This window comes from Rosa rugosa, chromosome 4 (genome assembly GCF_958449725.1).
Source record: "Rosa rugosa chromosome 4, drRosRugo1.1, whole genome shotgun sequence".
In the NCBI taxonomy this organism is placed as follows: domain Eukaryota; kingdom Viridiplantae; phylum Streptophyta; class Magnoliopsida; order Rosales; family Rosaceae; genus Rosa; species Rosa rugosa.
This window is the reverse complement of record NC_084823.1, coordinates 50,449,729-50,466,999: the sequence shown is the minus strand read 5'-3', so window position 1 is coordinate 50,466,999 and position 17,271 is coordinate 50,449,729. Positions and strand designations below refer to the sequence as shown.

General features: G+C 40.3%; 1 protein-coding gene across 1 annotated transcript; it reads left to right on the top strand.

Annotated features, from left to right (window-relative positions):
* The first annotated feature begins 16,329 nt into the window (after positions 1-16,329).
* LOC133742747 (auxin-responsive protein SAUR71-like) lies at positions 16,330-17,248 on the top strand. The gene has a single exon (XM_062170421.1). The coding sequence runs from the start codon at positions 16,474-16,476 to the stop codon at positions 16,927-16,929; it is 456 nt and encodes a 151-aa protein (XP_062026405.1). The 5' UTR covers positions 16,330-16,473; the 3' UTR covers positions 16,930-17,248.
* Positions 17,249-17,271: the final 23 nt, after the last annotated feature.

Here is a 17,271-nt window from a genome sequence, read left to right as displayed (position 1 = left end):
AGTGTTTTCGGACCTGTTGTCCAGACACCACCCAATGTCAAACCGGTTGGATATAAATGGGTATTTGTAAGAAAGCGTAATGAGAGAAATGAGATTGCAAGATATAAGGCGCGACTTGTCGCGCAAGGTTTTTCACAAAGGCTTGGGATAGATTATGAGGAAACATATTCTCCCGTAATGAATGCTATCACATTCCGCTATCTAATAAGTTTAGTAGTTTCGGAAAAACTTGATATGCGACTTATGGATGTTGTTACTGCATACCTATATGGTGAGTTAGATACTGATATCTACATGAAAGTCCCAGAAGGACTTAGGTTGCCTGAAGCAACTGCAAAACCACGCAATATGTACTCAATCAAACTGAGACGATCCTTATATGGATTGAAGCAATCTGGACGAATGTGGTACAACCGCCTCAGTGAGTATCTACTTAAGGAAGGATATGTCAATGATCCTATATGTCCTTGCGTGTTCATTATGAAATCAAATTCTGGTTTTGTAATAGTCGCAGTTTATGTCGATGACATGAATCTAATGGGAAGTTCTTCAGAACTTGGAAAAACTGCTGAATATTTAAAGAAAGAATTTGAAATGAAAGACCTTGGAAAAACAAGGTATTGCCTTGGGCTACAAATTGAGCATTTGGATAGTGGGATTCTTGTCCATCAATCTGCTTATAATGAAAAAATTCTAAAGAGATTCGGTATGGACAAAGCTCACCCACTTAGTACCCCAATGGTTGTTCGGAGTCTTGACACTATGAAAGATCCATTTCGTCCCAGACAAGATGACGAAATTATCCTCGGTCCAGAAGTACCATATCTTAGTGCTATTGGTGCCCTACTTTATTTGGCACAATGTACAAGACCGGACATTGCATTTGCAGTTAGTGTGTTGGCAAGATATAGCTCTGCTCCAACATCACGCCATTGGAAAGGCGTAAAAGACATTTTACGCTACCTTCGTGGTACAACAGATATGGGTTTATTTTATACAAATAAATCTGTTGATAATCCCACGATTGTTGGATATGCTGATGCAGGATATCTCTCTGATCCGCATAGAGGTCGCTCTCAAACAGGATATGTTTTTACTTGTGGAGACACTGCAATTTCATGGCGATCATCTAAGCAAACACTCGTGGCTACTTCCTCTAATCATTCAGAAATAATTGCATTATATGAAGCTGGCCGAGAATGTTTTTGGTTAAGATCCATGATTCGCCATATTCGAAGCACGTGTGATTTACCTTCAGTAACTGACAATCCAACAGTCATGTATGAAGACAATGCTGCTTGTATTGCTCAGATTAAAGAAGGATTCATCAAAGGTGACAAGACTAAGCATATCGCACCAAAGTTCTTCCACACCCATGAGCTTCAAAAGAATCAAGAAATTGCAGTAAAGCAAATTCGATCCGATGAAAACTTAGCTGATTTATTCACCAAATCTCTACCTAAGTGTACTTTCCAGAAGTTAGTGGAAGGGATTGGATTGAGATGACTCTCGAAGCTATCAAGCGACGCATGCAAAGATCAGGGGGAGATTTCAATCAGGGGGAGCATCAAGAAACATGCTACCTAGGACATATGCGCGTTGTGCTCTTTTTGTCCTTCGACCAGGGTTATTTTTATCCCACTGGGTTTTTGTTACCTGGCAAGGTTTTTAGTGAGGCAACAATAAGCGCATCCAATGTCATCATCAATTGGTGGACATCCAAGGGGGAGTGTTGTAAATATTATTTCTTATGTGGCTGTCCACGTTATTAGTTAGGGACCTACATGTAATATCTTAATAGTGTGAACACTTATCATGTAAACCCTACCTCTATATAAGGGAGGGCTCTGAGACTGAATAAAACACTTCTTTATTTTCCCCTCATCTCTTTATACGTTTCTTATTCTCTACAAAGTAAGTCAATACTTTTTAACATCATCAACATTTTCTTGATAATTAAGTCTCCAAAAGAAGCCGAATAACTTAAAAGGTTTATTTAGTTTCCTCTAAAATTTTAGTATCAATATGAGAACATATTGAACTAGAAAATGTAGAAAATCTTATGCTACAATGGATTGGATTATACATGTATTCCTAACATTGATATTGCCATCGAATATTAACTGAAATGAAAATACCTAGCGCTCTGCTAGGGTTGGGAGAGCGCCGCTCTTGGCCTCTCTGTACCTTACTCCATCAACGATGGAGCAACATTCCGGCATCGTTCTCGGTGTCGCTACCTTGGCGCACGGCTCATTCCATGTCGCCTGATAGGCCGTGGCTTGCAATATTGCCGGCGACGACCTCCTTTTATCAGATGCTATCTGATCATATCGGTTCTTTTCTGAGGAGGGAAGAGGCTGCGCTGCATACCTGGACTGGGATGGCACCGAGAGTTCGTCATCTTCGTCCAATCCGGGCTCGACTAAAATCGGAGGAAAGTGGATCTGATGGTGATTGGTGGAGAGAAGCTGGGGATGTGCCGCCTTGCTGGGTTGGCACGACACCGGCTGTTAACCCAATCCGACAGTGCCGGGCACGTCTGAAGATGGGCTTGTGGGATAGATCTGGTCTGGGGGAGGTGATGGGCCGCTGCTTGACCATGATTACAGGTGATGGGATTCCACCACCGATTTCGCCAAGACCATCTGCTGCGAAGACCTCAACCCCATCTCTGAGGAGCTCCAATCCTCGTAAGGCGAACGATGCAGGCCGGCTGTGGTTCCAGTCAGTGGATCCGTGTACCACTGGGGCAGGAGTCAACGCTCTGATTCGAGCAGACAAGTCTGGGAATGGAGGTCTCCGGCCAGGAATGACGGCGCAGCGCCTAGGGTCGAGGGCAGAGCAGGGAGGAGCTGATGCTAGGGTGCCCATGTGCATGGGTGCCCAAATCAGATTCAAATGGGCTTGGGCTCTTGTCAGATTTGTTTTGGCAGACTTGATTTGGGTCTCGGGCCAGATTTGGATCCGTATTTGGGATCCAGGTCGCTTACACATTCGGATCTTGGATCCGAAACAGCTGCTCCTTTTGTTCTGGTATTGGTTCTGGTTCTTAGGAGTTCGTTTGCTTATTTTCGAGTTTCTGACACCCTCGATTACTTTCGAACTTCTGGTGAGCGAATCACCTCTCCGCAAGGGCTGTCGAGGCTTGGGCTCGCACTTAAGGGCCTGTCGAGGGATGTCGAGAGCAGGGGCGCGCGCGGGGCAGGAGAGGGCTGTGCGAGGGATCTGTCGATAGATGCTCGGCAGGTGTGCGCGGGGGCAGGCACAGGGGTACGCAAGTGTCGGCAGGGGCAGAGGCAGGCACAGGGGTGCGCAGGTCTTGGCAGGGGCTCGACAGATCTGTCGACAGGTATGCAGGGGGCAGGCACAGGACAGGGGCCGGTCCAGATTTTCCGATGGCCGGTTAAGGCGGATTCCGGCAAGTTTTGGTGATTCAGCCGCCGGTTCTGGGCTCCTAGAGACTGGGGCTTCAATATGTGGGGCGGTGGATGCTGGGATTTGAGAGCCACGGAATTAGGGTTTCAGGGTTAGGGTTTAGTGCTGATAACGTGTTTTAGAGAAACGGTAATTGAGAGAAAGTTGTTGTGTATTCTCATTGATAATATGGGTCTCTTTATATAGATGATTACAATGCATAGAATCTGAATTGTACAAGGAAAGGTAATCATACATTGAATGGATATCTCTAAGATTCTTCGAGATAGAGTAACCTAGAGTTTGAGCCAGACACAAAATAGAGATTTACTTGAACAATTTGGTTTTATTAATTTTCCAATACACTTAGTCTTGAGAAATATTGATATTATGCTGAACACTTCTTGATCCATGAACAAATCCCCTACAAATGCACGATTGAAAATCCGAATATAAACTTATTGCTAATCTTAAATATAGTAAAAGGGAAAATTCTCATACACCCCAAATCTAGCAATATACTTTCCATACACCCCACCAACTTATTTTTATTCCCACTCACACAAAACTTTCCACTTTTTCTCCCTACTTTTCAAAACCACTCACTATTCATCCCACTAATACCCGTCTCCATAATCCTTTTCTTTTATCTTACATAATTATTATTTTTGATAAAGCGTGGTGGGCCCATCTTGAATTTATTAGTTTACAGTATAATTACAGATCATAATTTCATCCTCTATATTCAAAGGAAAGCAGTTGAATTTTACTATTCATAATTCCGATCATCGATAGACTTGAGTTAATTGCTATCTGTAATATTACTAGCAAAGAACTGACTGAAGAAAAAGAAAAGTTGAGAAAATTAAAAGATTCAGATCAAGGCTTAAAAGAGAAACTCCCGACTACTGGGATATCATCTTTATAGTCCAGAAAAGAATCTATAAAGCTGAGCAAAATATTGAAAATCTCTTATATACTCTTAAAGATTGTTAATGTTTGGATCCGTGGGTATCTAATTAACGTAACAGAGATAGAGAGAGGAGAGAGTGAGAGAGGCACACACGAGAAGTATAGTGGTTCGTTTCCCGCCTTAGCGGGAAACTACGTCCACTTGAATGTTGTAGTATGTGTGTTTGGGATTACAAAGTGTGTAATGGAGTGATATGGAATGTGTTGAGTTGTGGGAGGAGGCATTCCTTTTATAGGTGAAGGAGAGCTCTTCCTTTACATGGTTTCCGATGTAGGACTCAAATATCACTATTCTAGTATAGAAAAGCTATGTTGTGAGGGCATGTTGGCAAGGCCGGAAAGGTGGCTTCCCGGCGACGTATTTGCCACTTCAAGATACCGTAGCGTAGCTTGAACATGAGGCTACAAGATGCAAGTAGTGGTTGGATCCCACGAGGGTGTTGTTTATGCTTGGTGAGGTAGCAAACTAGCCTTGCTAGTAAAGGTATCTACATGTCCCCGAAGTCCCCGAGTAAGAGGAGCTTCTTGGTTGGGGAGTTATAATCATGAAGTCATCAAGCATAAATAATGTCTGAGAGGCGCCTAGCCCCTACAAGTCCCCGAACTCCTTAAGCAAGAAGGGACTTGTCTAACCTGCACAATGAGACGAAAATCCCGCATATGTAGAATGCTTTGTTGTATTGGTTACCGCTCGTATTAATGGAATGCGAAAAGAATTCGATTTGTTGCAAGCGACAAATGGTAGAAGAATTCAATATTCCATTAATGTGTATGAACATGTAAAATATTGGTATTTGTATATGTGGATCTTATGGCCATATAACACGCACAATAGATAGTGGCAAGTGTAATGGGTGTCCAAAGAAAATTGTGGGAGTAGTCCCGGTGACATAGTATGAAGCGTTTGTGAACTTGGGGCTTAAGTAAAGCATGTTGGACATGATCGAGCAAGTTGGGTGTAGTTGAGCGTGTAGGCGTTGTGTGAGCATGCGGGGCGTGGCCCAAGTGCAAGTCGTGACCATACTCGATACTCAAGCGAGTCGTAACCCGAGCAAGTCGTTTATCCGAGCATGTTTAACTAAGTTGTAAGTGTCACAAGCTTCTAGATGAATGTCACATGAAAGTGAATCTAAGCATGTATGTGTGTAGCATGTACTTGTAGTAAAGTTGCTAATAACATTTTTTAGGCATGCTTAAGGGTCATGGAGACATGTATAGTCATGGCAAATGCTCTAATTGTAAGAGCGTAAGAGATAAGATATAGTGACTTATCTTATGCCGATTTGGAGTGAGTTGGGGTTGGAATTGATATAAGTACCCAAATCATGTTGGAGTTGTCCAAGCATGACGCTCCATTGCTCCGGCGATGTACCATAGTAGATGGTCAATAACTTCATTGATCGAAGAAGTATTCGGTGATTGTTTCTCCTCAAAAATAAAAAATAGGTGATTAGTACATGGGTATGTAAAATCAACACTACTAGCTTATGAAGTAGATTGCATGGCAGCATAGACAATATATCAAATAATTCTTAGAAATAGCATATGACAACACCGAAGTATGAATTACGGCTCTTATGCAATACACCATATGCATGTGCGCGCACACACACACACACACACACACACACACACATATATATATATATATTTGGATTAAATTATGTTTAGTCCCTGTACTATGACCCTTTTTTCGTTTCAGTCCCTGACATTCTCAATTAATCTGAAAAGCTTAACGTCAAAATCTCTGTCTGATTGGTCCCTCCCGCATCAAATTAGGAGTTGGCCTTAGGTGAAATGTCCAATATACCCCTCTGTTATTTCTTTTTCCTTTTTAATTTCTTTTTCTCCTTTTTTTTTCTTTTTCCTTTTTAATTTCTTTTTGGGAGAATTTTTCGAATAGTACCTGAACTAAAGGTCACTGTGAATTAACGTGCCTCACTTTACACTAACTACACTTTGGTACCTGGATTATAAAACCCGACTACATTTAAATACACGCCGTCAATAACTCCGTTAATTGGCATGCCACCTGACATATTTTCAAGGGTAAAGTTGTCTTTTTGGATTTATACTCCAGACACCAATCTCTTTCTCTCCTACTCTGGACACACAGCTTTCTCTCTCTTTCTTTTCTACTCTGGACACCCAGCTCTCTCTATTTCTCTTTGACTATTCTCTTCTTCTTCATCTATTTCTCTCTCTTTCGTCTGCAGCTCCTACATCTTCTCCATTTTCATGGATAAAATTGTAGGTTTTTGCTTGCTGCTTCTGCTCCTTTTCTGTTTTGGGAGCCTAGATTAGAACTGATATGAAGCACAAGGTAGTATGGACAAGAAGACAAGAACGAAGCCCAAATAGCAAATGAACGAGCCCCAAATCCTTGTAAAGCTTCCACATGTAACAGAATTCAAACCTCCTTGTGCTCTTCTCCAAAACCCAAATCAGAAGACGCAAGCAAGTTGGGTATAATGTGTTCCTGAGAAGGATTTGCAGAATCAGAAAAAGTAAGAGCCCGATGCACGAATCGGGTTTGGAAATAGGTTCATCCACTTAAAGAAGAAATTAAGGATCTTAAATCATCAAGGAAGATATCTGGTCCGGAAATGAAAGATAACGATGGTCTTCCGACGGTGACGGTCGCCGACACGAAGAAGGACAGCTCTGATTCGAGCCTAGTACTCGGGAAAGGCAGGTACAAGTTCTGGGCATTGGCGGCATTCTGGTCAATGTTCACCGGCACTGTCACGCTCCGGTGGTCTGCCAGGAACCATAGTCGCTTCTCCGGCGATTCCCCTATCCACAATGATCTGGATGTCCTTATGAGTCCCTCGAATTTTCTTATCTTGTTTTTGGGGATTTAGGTTTTGTGGATTGTGATTGGTTGAGTTAGATCTCTATGATTTGGGGGTGTTGCAGGAATTGGAGGAGAGGGAGATGGTGGTGTGATCAGTCATGGCAATAAGAACGAGGAGGAGGAGAAAAGGTCGAGAGGTCGAGAGGTCGAGAGAGAGAGAGAGGAAAAATACCAAACTACCCTTTGAAAAATGAAAAATGACATAAGACTAACGGAGTTATTGACGGCGTGTATTTAAATGTAGTCGGGTTTTATAGTCTAGGTACCAAAGTGTAGTTAGTGTAAAGTGAGGCACGTTAACTCACAGTGACCTTTAGTTCAGGTACTGTTCGAAAAATTTTCCCTTTCTTTTTTTCTTTTTTCTTTTTTCTTTTTAATTTCTTTTTTTATTTTTCTTCTTTTTTTCTTGTTCCTTTTTAATTTTTTTTCCTTTTTTTTTCTTCTTTTTTTCCTTTTTAATTTCTTTTTTTCCTTTTTTTTTCTTTTCGTTTTGCCTACTTTCTCCTTTCTCAACCCACCAATCCCATTCCGATCAAACTCCACAACCCATCTGTTTCTCTCCCCAAATTGAAACCAAACCCAGCAAAGACCTAGCTTGGCGGTGCAGAGATGGACATCGAGCAAAAGCAAGAGGCTAGGATCTGATCGATCACTTCTTCACCTTCTCTGAAGCCATCTCCTACTGTTGGGATCCGCCATCGCCTCCATCGTCGCCGACGCCATCTCCCAAACACAAGCAGATCCCAATCAGCTCGGAAATTCGCCGCTAAACCACTGCCCCTTGTTTTCACAGCCTACTTCTCTCTCTCCCACTCAAAAGCAAGAGGCTAGGAGCTGATCGATCAAATCTTGTTGGGAAATGATTTTATTCTCCAACAGAGATTCATCCAGCATGAAGAATCCCTAACTTCAGAAAAGGAGAACGGGTGTTCTGGGCAGACCGACTTACACAAGCAAAAAGTGTAGTAGTTCCAAACTTCACTAAGCAGTATCAGAGATCGCAACAGAATAGTGGTGATCTTACCCCTTACAAGCCCAAATTCAAACCGATACTCCAAATCAAACAACAAGAAGAATTACTTGTTGAAGGATCTTCCGAAGAAGAATATTCTGAAAAAGAAGAAGAAACTAGTGAAAATGAAGAAGCTAGTTTTATCCATGAGCATAACCTCAAGCATTTCCAGAATAAGCTTGAGTCCCAGAAAGTCCCTACTCTTGATAAAATCAAGAAACTACTGGAACAGAATATCGATGTAGACCCTCAGAAATTTTGGGAAAAAGACCCAGTGGTCTGTGAATTAAGATTACATGATATGAATGCCATCTGTCATGTCAAAACAATTCCTCAGTACAAAGAGGAAGATCAGAAAGAATTCAGAAAAGACATTCAAGATCTCCTGAACAAGAGATTAATTCAACCATCCACTAGCCCTCATCATGCTCCAGCATTCTAAGTGAGAAATCATGCAGAAAACCTCAGAGGAAAAGCTAGAATGGTAATTCACTACAGAGATATCAATAAGAAGACCGTTAAAGACGGTTATCAAATTGCTCAAGTACGAATACTGATCAACCAGCTCAGAGGAGCTAAAGTCTTTTCAAAATTCGATGCAAAGTCGGGATTTTGGCAAGTCAAGATGCATCCTGAGAGTATTCCTCTCATTGCATTTAGAACACCACAAGGTCATTACGAATGGTTAGTAATGCCTTTTGGCCTAAAACAAGCTCCCTCGATCTTCCAAAAAAATATGGATGACATCTTTAAACATGTCGCGGAGTTCTGTGTCGTCTACATTGATGACATCCTTGTCTTCTCCAAAAACAGATAAGAACACATGAAACACCTCTATGAGGTTGTAAAGCTGATAGTTCAGCATGGAATTATTCTAGGAGAAAAGAAAATCTTCTTTATCCTCGATGAAGTTGATTTCCTAGGAATAAACATCAAGAATGGAGTAATAAAACTCCAACCTCACATCCTTGAGAAAATCTGGAAGTTCCCAGATAGAATTCGTGATGCTAAGAGTCTAGAGAGATTCTTAGGAGTCATTAATTATGGGAGAGATTTCATTCCCAAAATCTCAAGACTAACAGCAATGTTATCTCCTAAAACAAGTTTAAAAAAAAAATGGAACTTCACTGAAGATGATGAGAAAATTGTGAAGCAGATAAAAGCTCTCTGCAAAAATCTCCCTCCTCTCCAACAACCAGAGGAAAACGATGAAATTATCCTCCAAACAGATGCAAGTGATAATTACTGGTCCGGTGTTGTCCTGGAAAAAACGCCTGGAACTAACATTGAAAAGATCTGCAAATTTTGTAGCGGCAAGTTCAGCCCTGCAGAACAAAATTATCCCACAGGGGAAAAACAAATTTTGGCTGTCAAGAAAACAATTTTAAATTCTCCAGCTTTTCTTGGAAAACACTTTACTGTCCGCACCGATTGTGCTAGAGTAAAGAACTTCAAAAATTTTAAACTAGACAAAGCTGCTGATAGAGGAAGATTAGTAAATTGCCAATTATTTCTTAACCAATATGATTATAATGTTGAATTAATTACAGGAAACAAGAACTATCTTCCAGATGCCTTAACCAGAGAAATGGCAATGTTCAGCCGAAAAGATGACGACGAAGGTCGCAATCCCAGAAGCAGAAGAACTGAACATGAAACCGCTGAGGATCCCAAAGAAAAAGTTCTCAAAAGGTTTCTGCTAAGTCCAAAAGGATTAGCCCCAACTGATCAATCCCAGGGTAAAGGATTGGCTAGACCGTCTCAAACGGAAGACGGTAAAGGCTCATCAAGACTGTTGAAGGCTGCTGCTTTGCCAAAAAGCAGACCAACTCCAACTAGAGTAATAAATGTTTTTAATTACGAACTGCAAACGTTTGATGATCCTGTGTTCAAAACTGGCAGGAGACTAGCTTACCACCAGAAGGCAATCCTAGACAACCTCTTATTTTCCTTTCAAGAAAGAAACAGTGGCCTGATGTTCCCAGCTCTCTTCTCTCTAGCGGAAGAACTCCATGAAAATGCTAGACCACAGTTTGAAGAAGCTCATACACAGCAGAGTGCTGTTCGAAGTGAAAAAATTCACTATCTTGAAGATCCAGAAAGTGCTAAGATTCCTATCATAGCATTAAAAGAATCAGACTGGTTTGAATTCCATAATCTGATAGGAAGTCATAATTCTGAGGCATGTATTCCTCCAACCCTCTTCATTTTTGCAAGACCTTATGTTGGAAGATACTAAGTCAATGTTTAGAGTGAACATCCTCAAGAACACAAGCTTTGGCTTGTTGAAAATGGTTTTGTCCATAATCTATGGACCAAAACAAATGATGATCTCAAAGGCCTGCCCCTTATCATCGTTAACACAGTCAAGAATATCAGAAAAAATGACTGCATGCTTAGACTGAAGTTTAGATCCACTCCTCCAGAATGGATTCAAAAAGCAAACGGTGAAGTTGAATACATTTCTCCTTATCATTATGTAAGAATTATTCAAAGGAGATATCTGCAGCCCGCGTGTGTTGGATACAATGGCCAGCCAAACTCAAGCATCCCATGGATGAAGGCCATGTCTCTAGAATATATCAAAGAGATCATCGCAGAAGACACATGAAATACATTCCTGGCAGCAGGAGAGAAAATAATAATCACTGCCTACGATCATCCTAACGTAATCAGCAGTGACCTTTTCCTATCCCTCACAAGAAAGGAAATTGATTCGACACTGGCATGCTTACAGTGGGTTGAAAAACTTGAAAAGGACAACCACTACAAGATGTATGTTGATACAGATGTCGAAGACAATGAGACTACTGCTCGAATGGCCTGGATGGATAACAACTCTCTTGTCCTTGGCCACAATTCAAAAACAGACTAGAACATGTGAAGCAGCAGGTGTAGAAAGCACCGAAAGCATCTTTGGACTTTTCCCAAAAGCTGCTTTTGCTTTTTAGAAAGAAAAGGTGAAAAATATTTCACCCAAAGAAATCTGCTTTTCCCTGTCCGACCTCCATCATCAGGAGCACTCACGAGAGCAGAAAATCACGGAGTTGTTCTGTACATTTTTATGTTTTGAATTCCAGTTTGAGTTCCGCTTCCTATATAAGGAGCCTTAGTTTCATTTGTAAGGCATCGAAGAATTCCTACATCAAAAACTTCCACCATCAGAAAAATTTTAAAGTTCTAGATAAGAAACTTGAGCAGAAAAGTCTTCTCTCAAGAATGCTATAAGAGCAGTGTGCTCCTTCCTTCCTGTCTAGTGTGCTTTCATTACAAGTAAGTATCTGTAATCATTCTTATGGATAGCTAAAAGCAGCTTCTTAGCTGTTTTCCTAAGAATGAGGCTCTGAAGTTTTTAGTCTGTAATTATGTTTGAATAAATATTTTCAGATTGCTCATCCACCTTGTCATTATTTTCAGTTCGATGTTTTAGTATTTAATCTGTTTCTGCCTTTTCCTGTACTATTTTTAGGCTTAGACTTTCTATTTCTTAGAAAAAATTGACTCAGCTTAAGATAGAAACAAGCAGCAATGATTCCGCCTGTTAAAGTAACCGTTAGGCAGGGAGCCGTTAGGTGAAAAACTTGGGCATGTTGAAGGCTAGTTTTGTTTTTCTCAAAAGTGTGAACATGTTTTTCTAGGAAAAATCAAAGGTTAAATCCAAAAGTCAGCATATGACATATAGGCACTAGTTTAGAAAAGACTACCCATATAGGTCTTTTCCCCTAAGATTTGTGTAAATTGGCACAATACAAACTTGTTGGTGCAAGTGGGCACAATACATGTGATTTATGGGTAAACAGAAATTAACCCTAGTAAAAAACTTCCATCAATGAAAATAGAATCAGGATTTTGCAATGGCGTATGATGGCGAAAATTGTGAAAAATACTTTCTCCCCCCATCTCAAAGCAAGCGAGTAGAGAAAATGGAAAGTATTATTCAAACTCAGATCATTGGGGTTTCGATGGATTGATGGTGAAATCTTTCTAGAGTTCTAGTATATATTTCATAAATCATGATTCATAATTAAAGTCGCTTGCACGAGCAGTGAACCAACTTAAGGAGAGTATAGTAGAATACAAAAAATTAAGATAAAAAAGAAAAAAACGAAAGAAAGAAGGAAGCCGCAACTTGAGCCAATCAGTGTCCAAGCAGGGGGGTATTTTGGGTATTGCATATTAAAAACCGGGGGCAGTTTCGGAAAATAGGGAAAAAATTGGAGTTTTTTATTGGAGGGCCGCACTGCCCCACCACGTGGCGGCCCCCACGCAAGAATTTTTCTATTAGCTAAAAGAGAAGGCCAATGGCAGATAAAGATCAGACAAGGCAGATACCGGAGAGTCTTCGGTAAACGGCCGTGTACATACACGGCCCATGTGCAACAACTCTGATTGGTTACACTACGTGGGCCCAGATATTTTGGATCAGATGATCAACTTGGATAACGTATCCGACGGCTCAGATTTCACCACATACGCCGTGCACATTCACCCTCCGTGTACTGAAGAATTTTCGGGCAGATACAAGAAAGAATGGGAGCTCCATATAAATTAAGTTGCAGTAGTCAAATCTTTGGGCAAGTTGATTGCTTATATAGCATGTGGTCGTTTCCCAGTTGCTTATTGTATATACAAAGACGTAATTAAAAACCAGTAGTGTTTTTCCACCAATCTATCTAACTAGCATGCATTTGAATAGTTGATTAAAAAAAAAAAAATCAAGTATGTCGTCCAATTAATATATACGACGTACATGGGTCATTAGGAGAAATAAACGAAAATTTCAACATTTTATTACAATCTTGGACTAGGAATGGCAAAAATCCCCAGCGGAGCGGAGCTCCATTGGATACCCCCCCTAATGGGAAGAAGAATTAAGAGACAAATGGGGAATGGGGATGAGGATCCTCAATCCCCGCTATATAAGATTGGGGATGGGGCGGGGATGGTATTGTGATCCCCATCCCCAAACCCGCCCCAATAATATATACATATATTTAACTTATATATATATTTTAATCTATTTTTTATAATATAAATCACAAATATATACATTTACTACTTTACTTTAATGGCTACACTTTTACTTTAATGGTGTTTTGACTTTTGCACTCACTGAATTATGATTTATGAATTTAATCATGTTTTAAATTTATTTGTTGTAGATTTTGATTTAAAAAAAAAACAATATGAGAAAAAATTATTTTATTTATTAAATTCTTATTGGGGATGTGGGGCGGGTTTGGAGGGTTAGTCCCCAATGGAGATGGGGACGGGGAATCCCCAATATATTTTTATGAGAAAATTTTACAAACAGTACTCGAACTAAGACCCACTCTAAATTTTGGTACCTGACTATGCAAAACTACAATTTTGGTACCCGAAGTTTGAAGCCCGACCCAACATTCATACACGCCGTCCATGACGGTGTTACCTAACAATCCACATGCTAAATTTAGAGGGGTATTTAGGTCATTTTGTTACCCACACCTTATCTTTTGCAGATCCATTCTTCTTCTTCTTCCCTGATCTTTTGCAGATCCTTTCTTCTTCATCTGGGTTAGGTTGTCATTGGAATATGGATTTGAGTGCTTTATTTGATTTGAGCCAATGTTCTTTCCCTCTTGAAAATTAGGAAAATTCTACACAACAATGAGAGAAACATCTAGAAACTTGAAGATTAATAGCAGCTATGACACGAATCATCTGTGCATAAGATCAAGGAGCATCAAACAGAAACTTCAAGTCTCTACTTTTCCTGAAAAATCTACTACCTTTCTTTCCCAAACTGGTTCTGACGATGGTTGATGGAAGAAGAGATTTGGTGTCAGGTGTCCATTTCATATTATGAGAATAGAGAATATGATTGAGAGTGTAGGAGAACCACCCACCATACGAAAGTTTACAAGATTGAAACCTCAGAGTCTTCAAATTCTCACAATACGAAATCAGCCAACCACACACCATGCATCCTATGATCACAGAAACTCAAATCCTCCAACATAGGGGCATTATCATTACCACATAAGCTGAAAATTACCCTACCCGGATCCCTTGTGGTGAAATTCTGAGATAGAGATAGTCTCGTCGTCATCCTTGGACTCAAAACCGCTTGAACAAAACCCTACCACCGTCGCCGTCGAGGTCCCTATAATCGATGTCTTCTCTACTTCTGCTTACGGTGATTTTCCAAAACTCAGGACGTCTTCTCTGCTTCCCTCACACCCAGAAAGCTCAAGCTTCACTAGCCTAGTACACTCCTGAGCCAAAATCGTCAACCGGAACAAGCAACGGGCACCAAAAACCCACCATGATTCAGCAAAATCCTCTCCTTGAAGATTAGCTCCACCGAAAACCCAGCTCACCATTTCCCTTGTTCACAGTCCCGTCATTCTTCTCTTTGAGCTCACACTACCAATGTCTAAGATTGTGATTGCAGAGCCCATCTATGATGGGGGAATAGAGGAAAAAAGACCCATTACAAGGTATCTCACTATGGGCAGTAGGATGATTGACATGTTTGTTGAACTGGGTTTTGGTTGGAATTGAAGATGGACTGAGAAATCAAAGCTAGTGATCGAGTGCTGGGGAGTAGTTTAAACAGTGACGGGACCGAATTACCCCTCAAAATATGCAACATGTCAGCTAGTTAACGCCGTCCATGACGGCGTGTATGAATGTTGGGTCAAACTTCAAACTTCGGGTACCAAAGTTGTAGTTTTGCATAGTCGGGTACTAAAATTTAGAGTGAGTCTTAATTCGGGTACCGTTTGTAAAATTTTCTCTATTTTTATTGGGAATTAAGGCGGGGATGGAGGTAGATAATGACCTCGGGTATGAGGATGGTATTGTGATCCCCATCCCCAACCCTCCCCATTGCCATCCCTATCTTGGACATTCAAATTACTCACTTAAGCACGATTAGCTAATGGATTGAAAGGTTGAATACACTTTTCAGCCATCCTCAAGTTTTCATACAACTTGCAAATAAAATTTAATTGTTAGATCATAATATAGTCCAATAGAGGTATGTTCACACACTAAGGTGGGAATGGCCAAAAAGCAAGAGGTGTACGTTACAGTTTATGGTATTTGCCCAATTTCCTTTGAAATTAATGATACAATTAACCGTGCTATATACGACATCGTTCGGAAATTCATTGTATATGTATGTTATGACCAATTCATATCTCTATGTTTTGATATATAACACCTAGCTAGCTATAAGATTATGCTTCACGCCTCATATATATTAATGTCTCGTGTGCTTATACATAAAAAGTGTTTAATTAAGATGATCGTAAACTTTAAATACCATAAGCACGATCATTTGGAAAAGTTATTACACACAAAAACCATGTGTGATACTGTGATAGAGATAATATTTTCTGGGTTCCCCCATCTTGCTAGGTGTTGCAAGGTGATTGAACAATAAATCTTCCAAGAAGATCACTTAAACAACCCACTACCACCACTCACATTTAGCACTGGTCAAGCTCCTTGGATAGTTCTACCCCATATAATAGAAGGCTTTATTGGAATAATTTACGTCAATGTGCTTCTTGGTCATTTGTTTAGTGGAACTTAATACTCATTAAGTTCATATTCTTATTCTGGCATCTTGATAAGTATGCCCAATATTTCAAGCTCATTTTTATAAGCATCTCCAGAAACAACGCTCTTAACTCCATAAATAATCATCCGTACTAAAATAAAACTTGAGATTACTCATCAAAAAAACATGTCAACGGACTAATATATATCGATCTGTATCAAAAACAATAAATTTTGTAGTAACTATACAAAATTGTTTTTTATTTCTATATGTATTTTTACTCATGCCCTGCGCCACTAAGCGCAGGTGGTTTTGAAGACAAAATGAAATGGTCCGGCCATCTCTTGTCCCCCAATATAAACTAATCATGTAGTCTATTATTCAAAATCTACCGGCGGAGGAAAGTTGACAAATCTCCCACATTATTAGAACTATGTGTTTTGGACTACTCGGGACATATATAGGCCTCACTTCTCATCAAACACATGCATATATACTCCCCTGGGTAGGATCTTCATCTTCTCATCCAAATCTTCACTTTCCATACCACTCTCATCTTTTGGTGAGAAAAAATATAAAAGGGTGCACGACAAGAACTTCTTAGTTGGTCACCCATCCTCTTATTTACATTTCTCTAAGCACGCTTTTCTTAGTGCTAAACATATGGATATTGTGAAGGGAAAGTTGGCGAAGAATCTGATGATCAAGGCGTGGAAGAGATGTAGTTTAACAAACCAAAGCAGCAGCAAGCGGAAGAAGAGCAAGGACCGAGTATTGGCTCCGGATGGGTGCTTCTCGGTCTACGTTGGACCAGAGAAGCAACGATTCGTGGTGAAGGTTGAGTTTGCTAACCATCCGTTGTTCAAGGTACTGTTAGAGTATGCTGCATGGGATTATGGATACAGTAGTGGAGGTCCAATTATGCTTCCTTGCGATGTGGAATTGTTCTACAATGTTTTGGCAGCGATGGAGAACAATGTTGATGATGATATGATGAGTACACCGAACGATTTTTTCTTCAAACCTTGCAGCAGTCCAACTCGTCATCTTCGTTTAAATTCGAGCAAGTTTAAGGGCTATGGTGGTGCTTATGTGCTGCTTAGTCCGTCACTTGCTTAAGCTAAATCAGTTTTGACTAGCCATCATCTGTATATCATCATCATCACCATCATCATCGATTTGTTCAGTAGTTAAGTTTGTGGAAACATATATATGTAATTCAAGCACTTGAGATGCTTACACAGAAGATTATGAGAAAATAGAGAGAAGACTTCCGTTTTCTATTTACATTTTGTGTGCTTGAAATACTCTCTTTTTACGATGGATTAGCTTTCCCAATTTCCCTGCTTCCTTTATAAATGTTCCTCAACCGAGCCACCTTTTTCCTAGTGATGCTCACATACTTGATCTCGTTGGGTTCGGGTCTTTAAATAATCTTCTTCTTATGTCGTATAATCAAGT